The 15,610-nt window shown below is 45.2% G+C and overlaps 1 protein-coding gene across 1 annotated transcript in view; it reads left to right on the top strand.

Moving 5' to 3' along the window:
* The window catches only part of UFM1 (ubiquitin fold modifier 1), a 41,552-nt gene that overhangs the window by 16,428 nt on the left and 9,514 nt on the right, over positions 1-15,610 (top strand). Inside the window, exon 2 of the mRNA XM_088460138.1 lies at positions 3,096-3,152. Coding sequence (XP_088316264.1) covers positions 3,096-3,152 — 57 coding nt within the window. The remainder of the gene's footprint in view (positions 1-3,095; positions 3,153-15,610) is intronic.

Raw genomic sequence — 15,610 nt, 5'->3', positions numbered from 1 at the left:
GCACCTAACACTTGGCTGCTTATGCGGGCGTTAAGGTCACTAATATAGCAATGTTTATCCATGTCCTGTATTGTATTGTAAAGTCAATAGTTACTTATTTGTCTATGTACTTTGTAAGGTGCTGCGGAACACTTGTGGCGCCATATACATAAATGATGATGATCATAATAATAACCTTCAGTTTATGGAGTATGCCCCCATCAACCTGCACAAAATATATGCTCCTGCTTTTGACAGATGTTAGAGGAGCTTCTCGTCTCCGGGATGTTACTTACGTCCCTGGAAGGACTGTCCCAAATAAGCTGAGTTTTGGAAGGATTAGAAAACCGATTCATGATGTTTCCCACATCAACATGCAAACTTCTCCAAAATAGTTTTCTGCTTTCTATTGATCCAGCACTTATATAAACTATTTGTCATATAACATCTGTCAGCTGATCTACAGATGTGTCCTCAATACACCGTGCGGTGGGAGATGGCTGGCGTGAGTGAGCCAGGTCCTGTACTACTCAGCTTACGCTGAGTGTCTTTTGCATATCACTTTTCCCCGAATGTGCGTCTTAGTCACAACACGATGCAACAATATCGCTTCTAAGGAATGCAGTGATTATTTTGATATGCGACACTTGTATATCTGTGTGCGTCTGAGCCAATCTGCACAACGGAGCTTGGCTTGAAAAGCCTCCCCAGGCACCGCATCATAGCGCTTCCTATACAGCTTCAGACTGTGTTGTGTATCAAATGAATCAGTGCAGTCTCATGAAGCGGTTTTATCGCATTGCGACTAAGGGGCATATTCAATTAGTCCCGTACTTTTCGCATGCCGGACTTTTTCCCGACTTCGCTGGTTTCCCATGCGGAAAAGTATCGCGCTCGTCCCTTATCCCCGTATTTAATTCCAAATCAGCGAAAACAGCACACAGCGAATTCAAAACCAGCAAAAAGTCCTGTCCGATTTGGGGAAATCAGCCTGACACCCCGCAAAAGATGCACTGATATTGGGGATCGCTATAGATACCCCCGAATAGGCCTGCTGAAGGTATTTGGGGTGCTTAAATGGTCTCAATAGCTGCTAATCAGCGTCATTGCAGAAGTGGTGAAGAATAGCATTTAGCAGGTTTTTTTTGCAGAAAATAATTAGTCCCAGCAAATTTGGGGTACATGAAAATGGGTGCTAGCATATTTTGAAGTTACTAAAGTGAATTTAAAAAAAAATCCACCTGCCGCAAACGCTTGCAATTTTAAACACACCTGGAGTGTATTTTGCTAGTTTTTAAGTTTGTCCCCCAACTTTGTTTTTTTTCGCCCCCCCCAAAATGAAAGTTCTCTTTTGGGGTGTTCTAAAGTATTTTTTTTTTTTTACTTTTTTTGACACAGTTTACCTTTGGGGGGGCTGTCCCAAGGGCGTAGGGTGGTTCCCTTAAGTTTGCACCCCAAAACACCAATTCTGAATTTTTTCCACAGCTTTCATAGGCAAATCTTTTTCTCCTATTGCAATGCTTTGACTTTCTGCACCGGCGAAAAGTCTTTGGAATTGAATACGGGGATAAGTTCCGCAGAAACTGACTTTTCGCACCTAATTGAATACTTCCCTAAGACGCACATTCGAGTGAAAAAGAGTGGTGTGCTAGGTAAGTCGCACGGGATCTGGGTCACCGAGAAGGGCTGTTTGGCGTGTCTACGGCAGTAGTGTATGAGGACGCATCTATATGACTATGGCAATTCTCCTTCATGTCACCAAGCAGCCTTACATAAAATCTAGTTTATCATATAGATTACATAACCAGCTCTTAAGGAACTGCTCTAAGTTCTTCTTTAAAAGTTGGAAACCTGGTGTTGCTCTCTTTTAACCTGAGGCTATCCTTGCATAGTGTTTACTGTAGGTCCAATGCTGGGCAGGGCTTTAAGATGCCTCCCCTATTCGTCACTCTTGGGGGCGTGCCTGGCACTGCCGGGCTGCCCCCAAGCTCTGCTGTCATTGTGAATGGATGCTGGACGCATACGCCCAGCATCCATTCACTGGCGGTGACCGCTACACCGCCGTTTTCCCCACCTGCGGGATACTGCAACTCACGCAGGCTGTTTCAGCAGGGCGCCGTGTCTGACGGTAGAGTGCTTTTTGCCCTTTAGAAATGGTGTAGGGGCGGCGCCCCGCTAATACAGCGGGAACGCTACTTACATATGTAATAGAAGGCTCTACTGTATTTATTTGTTTATTACCATTTATATAGCGCGCACATATTCCGCAGCGCTTTTACAGAGAGAACATTTGACCATTCACATCAGTCCCTGCCCCAGTGGAGCTTACGCACACACACATACACACAGGTTAATTTGTGTTGGGAGCCAATTAATCTAACAGTATATTTTTGGAGTGTGGGAGGATACCGGAGTACACGGAGGAAACCCACGCAAGCACAGGGAGCATACAAACTTCACACAGTAGGGGCCGTGGTGGGAATTGAACCCATGACCTCATTGCTGTGAGGCAGTAAAGCTACCATTACACCGTCTATTGACACAATTTCCTCCTGGATACCCATAATTACATTTTGTAAATTATGTATTATTGGCAACATATTTAAATTGCATTTCTTGTATAATTACAACGACAGACCAGACAGTTAGCTGTGGAATTGCGAATAAAACTTATCAAATAGTTTAAGCAATGTTGACATTTAATGTGAAGAAATGGTACTGTTTGAGCTATGCAGAGAGAGCAGAATCATCCAGCGTGAAGACCATTTGATGTGTGCTACTTCTGTACACTTTACGCTTTAGAATGAGATGATGTATACATCTATTCTTTTATAACCTAAAGAGCTGACCTTGCCGGCTCTTTCCCAGCAGCATGCCGGCTACTACAAAACACTTATTATAGTGCCTTTTTTTATTTTATTGTTGTAAATACCACTGTGAACTAAGGCAATTTTACAGAAAGATTAGATGTAAAATTTTATTCCATCATGGACTGTGTGTATTTTTCTGAAATGTTTGAATGTTAAATGTCAGCTGCTTTTAACGCAGTTTGTGTTCGAAATTTGTCAGTGAAATGTAAAAGTCAACACAGTAATCACTTGTTTTTCTGATTTTAGGTCAAAGGTTACGTTTAAAATTACGCTTACAGCAGATCCTCGACTTCCTTACAAAGTGTAAGTATATTTCATTCCTTCAATTCTAATGACTTCCCAAAACAACTGCACCTATGTATGTGGAGTGGTGAAAAAACTCGGAGGTGGACCGTGCAAAAGTCAAACCTCCTATCACCTAAGAATCATCACTTTCATTCTAATATGCCACACAGGAGGGAACATCAGGACTACTTATGTAACATGCAACACTTTGTGTCTAGTGTTCATTCTAGCATCCTGTACCTGTCACAACCCGTGCAATTCCTCTTTCCTGCCTGGGGTGTCGCTCTCTGCTCTGGTGCTTGTAGCACATTTAGCTGATGGAACAAACTGTTGAGCTATAGACCAGAGTGTCATACTAGAGCAGAGAGTGACACCCCAGGCAGGAGAGAGGAACTACACCGATTGTTACATGTGCAGGTTCTACAATGAACACTATGGGATATATTTACTAATGTGCAGGTTTATAGAAATGGAGATATTGCCCATAGCAAACAATCAGATTCTAGATATTCTCTTCTAGAAGGTGCTGGATGAATGTTAAGTAGAATCTGATTGGTTGCTATGTGCAACACCTCCACTTGTAAATACCCGCACATATGTAAATATACCCCTATGTGTTTGAAGCTGTGCATGACACTTGGCCAAGTTCTTTGGCATAGTATTGTAGAAGGCATAAAATGTTTCCCATTTAAAAGTATAGGAAGAAACCCAACATTCACCATCTCAGAGCCCGTGTGTGTGTGTGTGTGTGTGTGTGTGTGTAATAAGTCCAGGAATGATGATGTTCGTCCATGTAAGATGACGTTTAGCCTCTTTCTGAGCTCCGTTTTTTTTGGAGGGAAAAATCCGAACTCAACGTGCAAACTCGAACCTATCCGAGCCTGCACATCCCATATATATATATATATATATATATATATATATATATATATATATATATATAATTTTTTTTTTTTTTTTTTTTTACACAGATAATGTGTATGAATGTAGGCTTTTTATTTTTTGGGTAATCTTGCTCTGTCATAAAGGGTGCCCTTATAGCTAACATGACATGGATGTTTAATGCACCAATCTCACCATCACCTTTAACATGATTCCCTGAATCACCCCCAAAGTGATTCTGACACCTATACACATCTATTATTCTCCACCATTTATTGAATGAGGGCAATAGGGGCCCAGAACACTTAGCTACACACATTTACCCATAGATACGCATTGTGTTCTTTAACACAATGGCATTCAGTGGGTTAAGACAGACTGTCCTAGCATGCAAATAGTTAATATAGTCAAGCTATAACGTAGTATGGTCAAGTATTATTCTGTTCATAATAATGACTAAGGACAAAACATTACATATCAGATTTAATGTAACAAGGTATAGAGTATGGGATATAAACCCCCTCCCCCCCCACAAATGTCTTAATGTAATGTAAAAGGATAAAGAATTACAGGGGATTTACGCATATGCCAGGGACAAGGAATACTTAAATGGACAGTTTTTCAGTTACATCTGACAAATTGTCATTTTATCTACAGGGTATATAAACCGTTTCCACATGGCAGGTAATAAAATAGGCATTCTAATGTGGGGGAGTTAATTTCCACTACGTGTGAATTAGAGTTGATCAAAAAATACTCCAAAATCTCGTTATTCTATAACATTTCTCTTATCTCATGGAGACATAATTCTGTGTCAGTACATGAGGCACAACCTCCTCCTGCACATTGCGTCATTTAAGAAGATATGTGATTCGGGCAGTATGACTGGCATAGTGTTTAGCATTACTATCTCACTGCACTCAGGTAATGAGTTCAGCTCACAGTCATGGCCAATCTGTATTTCTACTTCAGGGTCCATAGGGGGTCCACAGGGTTGACCTTGGGGTATAGGTTGGGAACCAAATCCGGGCACCACGCAGTTAAAGCTTTTAGCTCCCAGGATGCACTGGGTCCACTCTCCCTATAACCCCACCCCCAAGCCAGAGGCACCTCAGTTTAAGTTGGTGCCCGGCCGGAGTCGGGTCACCGTTAGCGCAGGGGGAGCTGATTAGCAGCCCCTAAGCTTATTTTATTTTTTTAGGGACAAAGTTTTTTCATGGACTTTGGACTCTTCAGAGCGGCAGCGTCGGACTGTCCATAGGACGTCTAAGCTGCCGCTCCGTCACCCCGCTGGCGCTGAGACGCCAGTACAGATCTGGGGATCTCAGCGGGACCCCAGAGTCTGTACTAGCCGGACTTTGTGGGCGCCCAGGACTGCTGCCGGATCCACGGGGAGCAGGTAAGGTCGCGGATCACCGCTTGCGGTGATCCGCGCATTTCAAATGCAGTCCTGTGCCTCCGGTCTCAGGGGACAGACCGGAGGCGCCGGCAGTGGCGGCGGGCCCCCCATACCCCGTGTGTCCACTAGACCACCAGGGACTTAACGATCGGTGCAGGGAGCCGGCGTCCCGGGGGTTAATAGCCGGCCAGGGGAGACAGCCTTCCCTGTTACAGCGGCTCCTCCCCTCAGCTCAGCGCGCCTTTCAGTATCCATAGTCTGGCGTCGCTGAGCTGCTTCCTCCGCGGGCCACGCTTCCTCTGAGGTCTCCAGCGGCCATTTTCTCTGTGGTGCAGCAGAAATCTCTCAGGATGGCAGTTGGTCCAGTCCCCCTGCGTACCTCACCATCAGGTCAGTGTACACAGCGCTGTAGCCTTCCCAGACACTGAATCTGGGCAGTTGAATGCAGTGTAATAGTGCAGTATATTATATGACATGTTTATGTATATATGTGTATATCTGCATTGTATGTGACTTATGCTAGTGCTGACTGTACTTTATTCTCTCACCTGTCAGTGTATATCTATCCCTTTTCTTTATCTGCCCTAATACAGCTGTACTTAGGGTGGTTCTGAGACCTCACATTTATATACTTGTTAATATTTGTGTGGTTTGTCACATACTGTTGCGTGCGGCACGTTGCCATATTTTAGATGGAACTGTGTGTTGCATACGCTGAAAATGGGTCCCTGCAGCTAATTTTTGGCATCAGTCAGGACCAGTATAGTGCTGCTTAATATTTCCGCCAAGATTGGTCAGTTATGTCTGACCAGGAGATAGAGCGTTCTACTGCACCCATTTTTACTATCCTGCAAGTCATGTGCTGCAGGTGTTAGTGCGGAGGATTTGACTCATAAAGGGACGACCCCCTTGGGCGGTTTGTTTTCTCGGGATCCTCTCAATTGCGGATCGCCGGGCGGGCCCCATTGTTGTACCTCACTTGGGGTTACTTCACCATACTGCCCTTTTCATCTCAGGGTATCTCGCAGCTTCTTGCATTCTTCCCCTGTGACACAGACTACCGCTCCCTGCAGGGGTTTTTCGCAGTATATGAATTCCCCCTGGTGCCACAATAGTCTGTCATTCCCCTTGCAGGGATTACCACAACAGCCACCCTGGGTGGATGTCGTTTTCTACGAAACGCTAATTGGCGTGGTTGACGCCCTGTGGTTACTTCCCAGTTGGCTCTGCCGTGAACTGGGTACTGTTCGGGGCTCTTTCCCTCTTACACGGGGGGAAGCCTATTTCAGGTATTATTATCCCTGCTTTAGGGCTGGTAGCAGGTCCATTCTGGTTAGAGTGAATGTTGACCTGCACCTGTATCATACACCCTCAGTATTGCGTGCCTTCGGGTTACCTGTTGCTGACTAGCGGGTGGATCGCATAGCGGGACTCTGGCTGTTGCCAGATAGGAGGTGTTACAACAGTGTTTGGCCTCCTGTCCCAAATTCCCTGAGGGTCATCACGAGCCCCTCCTGGGGGGGATGGGCATGTTACTCGTCTGATTACAGACGTTACTACGCCTCCCATTCCTGCGTGGTCAGATTCTTCGGATCCGTAGGTGGTAACTCTGCCTGAAATCAGTATACTTGCTTTCAGGAGTTGTTACCCATCCTACCATGGCTATAGCATGGTTGGTTAATACTATTGCATATTGGGTTGATGCATTTGTAACGTTTTTTCCCCTCCAACACGTCGGGGGTTCAAATGTATTTGGTCGCTCACGTAATATATGCTGTTGTCATAGGTGGAAATGCCTATATTGGATACCAGTCTCCTAACTTTCAGAGTTCCGGCTGCGACTGTATCCTCCGTAATACCCTATGGCTGCGCTCTGGGAATGCAGAGGTGCAGATACCATCTTTAGGGTTGATATTGTTTGGTCCTGACCTTGACAAGATTGTAGTAACATTGGCAGTATTACTAACGACAAGTTTACCGCTTTCAGCTATGCCCACTACAAGGCCTCAGACTAAGTCTGTTAAGTCTTTTTTGTCCTCTGGGTCAGCCTAAAGGTCTGTTTCTTCGTAGACTGTCGGCGTCTACAAGGGCCGACATATCCAGTACCGAGCAGGCCTGGACTGCCAGCCGATCCTGCTTCTGAACCTACGGATATCTCTTCAGTCTGACGGGACAGGCCTACAACTGGGAGATACCGATTTTCTCAGTTCGCCCGGTATTGGTGTCAAGTTGCCGCGGCTACGTGGGTAGGAGGGTACGCCCTCTTTACAAGGGCCTTACAGATCCAGAAAGCTATGCAGTTGTTGCGGTAAGCGGAGCTCATTAGGCCATCCCCACTATCTCAGTGAGGGACTGGTTGTTCTGTTTTCTTTCTGGTGCGGTGGCTGAATGGTCCTCTTTGGCCTATTCTCTGTCTCAATTCCCTGAACCAGTTCCTAAAGCTACCTGGGCTCAGGAGGAAATCCCTATGCTCCATCATACGATGTTTGGAACCTGGGGACTTTAGGGTATCACTGGATATACAGGACGCGTGCCTACGGGTACTTACAGAGACCTTTCCTCAGCATGGGCTGAGGTTTGCTGTATCACAGCAACACTTACAATTTTTCGGGCTCTGCCTGTTGGGACTGTCCTCAGCCCCACAGGGGTTTACCAGCGTTTTGGATTTTCTGACAGTTCTTCTGTTCAGTATATCCCAATGCTCCTGTACCTGGACGGCCTCCTGCTCTTAGCGGGATCACCGGGGTACTTTACGGCCAGGTCAGGATGACTGTGGCTTCTCTTCAGGGTGCAGACGTTTAATCAACGGGGAAAAAGTCCTCCCTGCATCCCTCTCTGGGTATTCTTCATCTAGGATCCCTGCTGGATTCTCAGAATCTGAGAATTCTTCTGGCGTAAGACGGAATCTCCTCTCTTCCATTAGGAGTACATGGTTGTCTGCGCAGTCGACAGATGTCTTTACACTCTGGGATGCATGGTGGAATGGGCTCAGTTCTTTCTGTCGGATAACTGTTCAAACGATGATGCTCTCTCCGGAGGCAAGTCGGTCCCTGTCCGGGTGGCTATGGCCATCTCGTCCAGGGTTTTCTTTGCTATGGACAGTGTCTGGATCGAATCCTTTTCAGTGCAGTTGGACGTCTGTCGATTCCACCCTGTCAATTAACTTACTCTGGCATAACTCTTGTTTCCCGGTGAACCTGAAAAGGTTCAGTCCGACAGGGTCAGGACAGTGGCTTCCTTTTTAGCAACACTGTTCGTTGGGTGGCAATGACAGGTATGTCACATATTCGGACATAGTCCGAGGGTCTCCTCCCGACCATCTCGGCAGCGTTCATTTCAGGAGCTCTCCATTGGGAAGCGGGAGTCCTCAGCCGTCACGACGTGCATCCCGGGGACTAGTCTCTTCCCCAAGAGAGGTTTCATCTCCTGGTGAGCAGGGGGGGCCCCCCTGAGGTGACCCTCATGGCCTTCTGACTTTATCACACTATGGTGTTACAGTTCAGCTCTGGGGATTCTGAAGCAAACTTCAGCGACTCTTTGTCGGTGAAGTGGTCCTTCCACTTTGTGTACCTGTGTTCTCCGGTCTCCCTTCTTCCTCGAGGTCTTTGGAAGTGTTTTCAATCGAGACGGAGATGCTTTCCTGCTGGTGGCTCCTGATTGCCCCAGATGTCAGGGGTACTTGGATCTTCGGAGTCTCTACATCGATACTCCATCCCTGATGCTTCACTGCCCGGACCTGTTGTCTCAGGGTCCTTGGTTTTGCCTTGGACCTGGGTCGTTTGTCTTTGACTGTGTCCTTACAGTGGTCTTACGGCTTCCCTGGCTTTGTCATCGTTGGAATGATTAGAGCACATGGATCAGCTTTTGCTGGGACCTACCACAAACTGTGGCAGCCATAAATCTTATGGTATTGTACCTGTCGATACAATCCTCCGGTGTCCTGGATTTCCAGATATTCTGGCATTCCTTCCGGCTGGCTTGGGTTTCACACTTGGCCTGGTCTTCCTGACAGTGCGGATCTCTACACTGTCAGTATGGTTAAGATATGGAATTGCTTCACTCTGGTATCCAGTTCATCCTTTGGAGTGTTTTCTTGATTATGCCTCCATTTGTCCTCCCTAGGGACTCCTTGGGAGTAAGTAGTGGTTCTTCGTTACCTCCGGGGACAGTCAATGGAACCGCTGGTTGTGATAGCCATTACATGGTCTATTGCTTAGGCTCTCTCTTTCTCTCAGGGTGTTTATATCAACCAGGAGAGTGTCTGAATTGGGAGCGTTCTCATGTGGCTCCCTCTTCTGGAGGGCATCATGTCAGGGTGGGAGTTGCTCTCGCACTGTGTTTCTTCTTAGTGGTTTTCAGGTTCCATATTATTCTGGAACTTATGGTACGGCCATTCTGTCCCCAGTCCTCTCGGCTGGTGTGGCCTCATTGACTGTGGTCTGGCCTCTTTGGATTTATGTGATCCGTTCAGGTTCCTTACGGAAATCGGACTCCTTATTGGTGGTCTGAGATTTCTGGTTTTCACAGGAAAGGATGGCCGGCCTATAACCAAATGTTGGCTTGGATGGCCTCGTAGGTCTTCCTCAGGGGCCTACCCATGGGTAGGCCTTCCTGTTGTTGATGCTTGTTTTTTCTCGGGCCATGTGACCCTCGTGTGCGGCTCGCTGTGGCGCCTCGGCTGTTTTGCCTTACTAGGTGGCCACGTGGTCTTCTGTCCACACCTTTTTAAGGTTCTAGGCATTGGTTTCCTTTGCCTCTCAGGATGCTTCCTTTTTGGCGACGGATTCTCCTCTCAGCACAGGAGCGTCCCCACCCTTGGTTGAACTGCTTTGGGACATCCCCAAGGTCAACCCTGTGGACCCCCTATGGACCCTGAAGTAGAAAACAAGAGATATGGTAAGAACTTACCTTTGTTATCTCTGTTTCTACGAAGTCCATAGGGTCCACAGGGCGCCCGCCCTGACGCACCTGGCTTCATATGGGCTGTGTGGCTGGTCACCGGTTTTCCGTCTCCCATTTCGGTGAGTATGGTTATTGAGTGTTCCAGTTTTCTCTCTCTTTTTCTCTCCTCCTCCGGCCTTTGGCTACTTACAAACTGAGGTGCCTCTGGCTTGGGGGTGGGGTTATAGGGAGAGTGGACCCAGTGCATCCTGGGAGCTAAAGGCTTTAACTGCGTGGTGCCCGGATTTGGTTCCCAACCTATACCCCAAGGTCAACCCTGTGGACCCTATGGACTTCGTAGAAACAGAGATAACAAAGGTAAGTTCTTACCATATCTCTTGTTTTGTATGTGTTTCCCATTTTCTTACTGGTAGGTTAATTGGCTGCTGACAAAGAATTAACGTGTGTGTGTGTCCGTGTGTCCGTGTGTCCGTCCGTCTATCTATCCATGGGGATAAGTGGAAAATCCCGGGCATCGATATACCGGCGCCCGGCATAATGTCGACGCTGCTATCCCGAAGACATCAGGATAGCGACGTCCAGCATCCCAAATGAAGACTCTGTGGGTAAGTATTAGCTTATGCCGGGGATGGGGGGGTTAGGTTTAGGAGCCTCCCCTGGTGGTTTAGGGTTAGGGACCCCCGGGAAGGGTTAGTGTGCAGAAAAGGGGGGTTATGGTTAGGCACTACTGGGGGGAGGTTAATGGTTAGGCACTACTTGGGGGAGGTTATGGTTAGGTACCCCAAGGGGAGGTTAAGGTTCGGCACCACCAAGGGAGGATTAGGGTACTTACCGGCCCCTGTCTGGATACTTCACCGTTGGTATTTCATCCGCTGGGAATCCATCTGCTGGCACATCATACCCAATCCTATCCATGTGATACGAAATATAGATTGTAAGGTCCATTGGGGTAAGGATTTATTTCACTGACAAATAGTCTCTGTAAAGCCCTTTCTTGTATTTGAAGTGAAATTGGCACCCTGATTTCCCAAATCCTGAAATATGAGCAAACGTGACTTTAAGGTTCATATTTTCTTTGCTATAAGTGTATAAGGCGCAGTATTTTGTGTATTTGCACCGAGCCACGTCATTTTGCTATTTGGCAGGAATGACACGTGCTGATAATCTTATTGGCACAGAGGAAGGGGAAATTGATTCTGTATAGCCAATTGACACATATGCTAAGCTGACAACTTGTCCCATCTATGTGGCTAGTTATGGCATGAGGACAATTTGACTTGATGACTGTTAATGGTATCGTGACATTTAAATTTAATCTGTTATCCTAAACCCTAAGTGAGTTCCTTGAAAGTAATACGCATCCATTTAACTCCTTGTTTGCTGGAAGACAGGTAAAAAAAAAAAAAATCATTGAGAGGGAATAATTGATTCATTGCTCTGTCTGCTATGACGTAATAAATTATTCCTGGACATATTTTGAATACTAGATCTTTAATTGGACTTCTAGTCATGACGCTAGATGGGATGGGGTGGAATTCCATGGTTGCACTGATCATCCAAACTGCGCACCTGGCCTGTACTTTGCAAAGAACACGGTCACCCAGCCAAATCCTCGTATTCGCTGGAAACACAAGTGTTTTTATGGTGTTCTATGGAGGCCCATGGTAATAGCAAAGAGGATATTTGCTCTTCATAAAAAAATGTAGCAAAGGTTGAAATGCAAACATACTTAAAAAGTTTCCTGTGCAATATAAATATATATATATATATATATATATAATAAAATATCTTTTTTTTTTTTTTTTTTAGTTGTCCTCCTTACCTGGAGTAGTACTTTTTAGGTCACTCCTACATACGGAAATTCCAAAAATATATTTAAAATTTTAAGACCCACTGTAAGTAAATACAATAATAATTAATATGCTACACAGCCCTTGGTAAAGTAAATATACATAGTTAGCTATGCAGGGTACCTTTTGTATACATATTTATTATGAAACACGTTTTTTCCATATCTTTGTATAATATATATATATATATATATATATATATATATATATATATATATATATATTATATAATTTTTGTTAAAATAACTCATTCTGCACATGTTCATCACTTGCATGATAGTTAATTGCATATATCAATACCATAATGCTGGGTATACACTATGTGATATGTCATTCAATCATCCAAGGAAGTACATATTACATAGTGTATCTATCTGTGTTTACAGGAGACATGTCTGTGAACGATGTAGTTCACAGACATGTCACATCGGCAGTGTAGCACAGCCGATGCCGATATATCTTCCAGATCGGCACGTCTAGCTGTGTGTACGGGCGACCCGCCTACCACTCATACACTAGCAGCATGGACCGTCAACACGGAAATTGCAACTGGGCGGCCAATTTTAAATGCCCACCCAGTTGTGATGTCACCCCAGGCATATCGAGCGGCAGATTGGTAATCCATAGGGTTTTACATGGCTGACCCGGGTTCGGTGTGAACAGGGCCAACCCGGTAATAACCCTGGTCGAAGGTGCTGTGTGAAAGGGGACTGACCCAGGTCGCAGCTGGGTTGGACTAGTGTTCAGAATCCAGGGTCAGAGCCGAGTTTGCTATGTAAAAGGGGTATTAGCAAGTAGATAAACAATACAGTGCAAAATGCAAGTAAATTTTGCCGATTGTAGTCAAAAGCAGTAGTGCTCATCCTTACTTTTATATTTGCAGTGACACAAAGTGTAAGTGTGACGTTTTCCTGAACTCAGTAATGGGGTGGTTTATAACCAAAAATTTGTATATGATTGTAGAAGAGGCGCTTGAAATAGTCTCTAGGATTGGAGCCACAGTTTTATGTGCTGGATATAACTTACACTTAATTAACTGGTATTTGCTTGTTTAGGGGGAAATTCAATTAGCTGCTTATCGTGCAAATTTGTACTTCACTTGCAATTCTATTAGTTGTGACTATTCCTGGGTGCATATTCTCCTTACCATTTGCCGCAAACAGTTTTCACCACCTCCTTAGTGGGTGAAAAGTTGTGCAAAGCCCCTATTTTGGGCTAAAAATTGCCGGACTTGGGAGCTCTTTCAGACCCTCTCGCTATTATGCGCACGCTCGTAGCTGGCCGATATTTGCATTCTGCGCATGCATCACAATGCGTGTGCGCGAACAACTGCGAAAGATCGGGAAGCGTTCGCTCGCCCAGCATAGACAGCCCATCTGAATGAGTGACAGAAGAGGCCCTTTGTGGTTGGTGACAGGGGCAGTCCACTGGAGACGGGGGAGTGGAGGTGCGTACAACGCCGTTTCAGAGGCGTGCATAGTTAATAGGCAGCGTCATTGTACACGTCATTTGGTGGGATTTCACTCTGAAGTGATCGCTGTGCTTGCGGCAGGGTAAAGGCAACCTTAAGCGTTGTGATCGCATCCGATGGTGCTCGATGTACCAATGTTTTCATGCTCTTCCAGGAGATGACGTGTGCTAGTGGGCATCTTATGAATGGCTGGCGGGTGTCTGCATACACAAAGTGATCGCACTCCAAGACATAGTGGGCATACTAATGCCTTGGCGTGCGATCGCCTGCCTTGCTGGGCGTGCGCTGGATTTGCATACGCAGTGAGTGAGCGAATGCGTCTAGCGAGTGGGTCTGAATCAGGCCCACGGTTCAGAACCACTGGGACACTCCCCTTAATGCTTAATAAGGCAAAAAGAAGTTTCTAATTAGCTTAATTTGGCCAATAATAACTTCATTTTGGGGGTGAAAAAGTGCAAATTGCAGGAAAATGGGTTAATTGATGTGGGACAGTTATCTGAGGTGCTATGAGTGGAACAGGTGTTTTTAAGATTGCAGGTGGGTGTTAAGCTGCGTACACACTGGGCTATATTTTATACGACTGAACGATAACTATATCTTTCAGTGGTTCGCTATATCGGCCAGTGTGTATGCCCCATTAGTCATATTTTGAAGGTTTTATAAAATTGTGTTTAAATGAAGCAAATTTATTTTATAGGTATTTTATTGAATCCACAATTTAAGTAGAACATTTATTATGCCAAAAAACACTTGCTTTTTAACATAATATGCATGTTTCTAAAACAGTTAAATAAACAGCCATTTTGATACATTTTAAGAACCCCAAATACTTCTATTATGGTCACTAATACACTCTTAGGGGTATATTTACTAAAGTGAGCATTTTTAGAAGTGGAGATGTTGCCCATAGCAACCAATCAGATTCTACTTAACATTTATCTAGCACCTTCTAGAAGATAATAGCTAGAGTCTGATTTTTGCTATGGGCACCATCTCCACTTCTAAAAAAAATCTCACTTCAGCAAATATACCCCTTATATTGTTACCCTGTATGAGTTTGGTTTGTTTGAGTGTACAGGCAGACTTCCCCCAATGTTACCTATACTTTTTGCGGCAACATACATGAGAAATTATTGCACGAATGCCGCTTTGCGGTTTTTGTAATAGGATTGCATGAAAAAACGCGGCCATGCATAGCCACAATAAGCGGCAAATACTTAGCGTGCAATAAATGATGCCATTATCACGGCTAAAGGGGCCTATCCATTACGCGACCTGAAAAACTGAATGTCTAGCGTTCAGTCCTTCAGGTCGCCGGGTGCGGTGCCTGCACTGAACAGGCGTTCACTGAACATCATTCAGTGCAGGAGACCGACCTCCTATCTGCTAACATGGGGAACCTGACGAGCGTTGACAGGTTGACCAGCATGTTCGGCAGATAGTCGGGGTTGGCAAGGACCCAGTGTGCAGACGCATCACTGGTCCTTGCCGGCTATCAATTACACGTCTTGGTTTTGTTCGGATCGTTCAAAAAGTTGTGTAATGGATAGGCCCCTTAAGAGTGTGTGTGTGTGTGTGTGTGTGTGTGTGTGTGTGTGTGTGTGTGTGTGTGTGTGTATAATTGTTTACATTTTCCTGACGCTGTTTGCGTTCGGTATGTTGGAATATTTGGTTTCTTTTTATAGGTATAAGATGGTGCAAACTTGACATCAGCTGAAGAAAATATTTACTACCCATTAATACACATTTAATAGGTTTCTCTTATTTTTAACACAACTTACATTTATACTGAACTAGAGCTATTGATCTATCCAGCAATTCCTATTAGATTAATTTCAGCATTGATCTTAGAGTACTTTCCATGAGAGGCCTGATTACATTGGGCCATCAGCACCACACAAGCTGGCCTTATGGCGTGGGCGCCCTTAGTAAACAGTATTTCTATGCATAGAGCAAAACAGCTGTTGGCCTA

This window comes from Taudactylus pleione, unplaced genomic scaffold, assembly GCF_031769625.1.
Source record: "Taudactylus pleione unplaced genomic scaffold, aTauple2 ptg000043l, whole genome shotgun sequence".
NCBI lineage: Eukaryota > Metazoa > Chordata > Amphibia > Anura > Myobatrachidae > Taudactylus > Taudactylus pleione.
The sequence above is the reverse complement of the archived record's forward strand: the minus strand, read 5'-3'. Positions and strand labels throughout refer to the sequence as shown.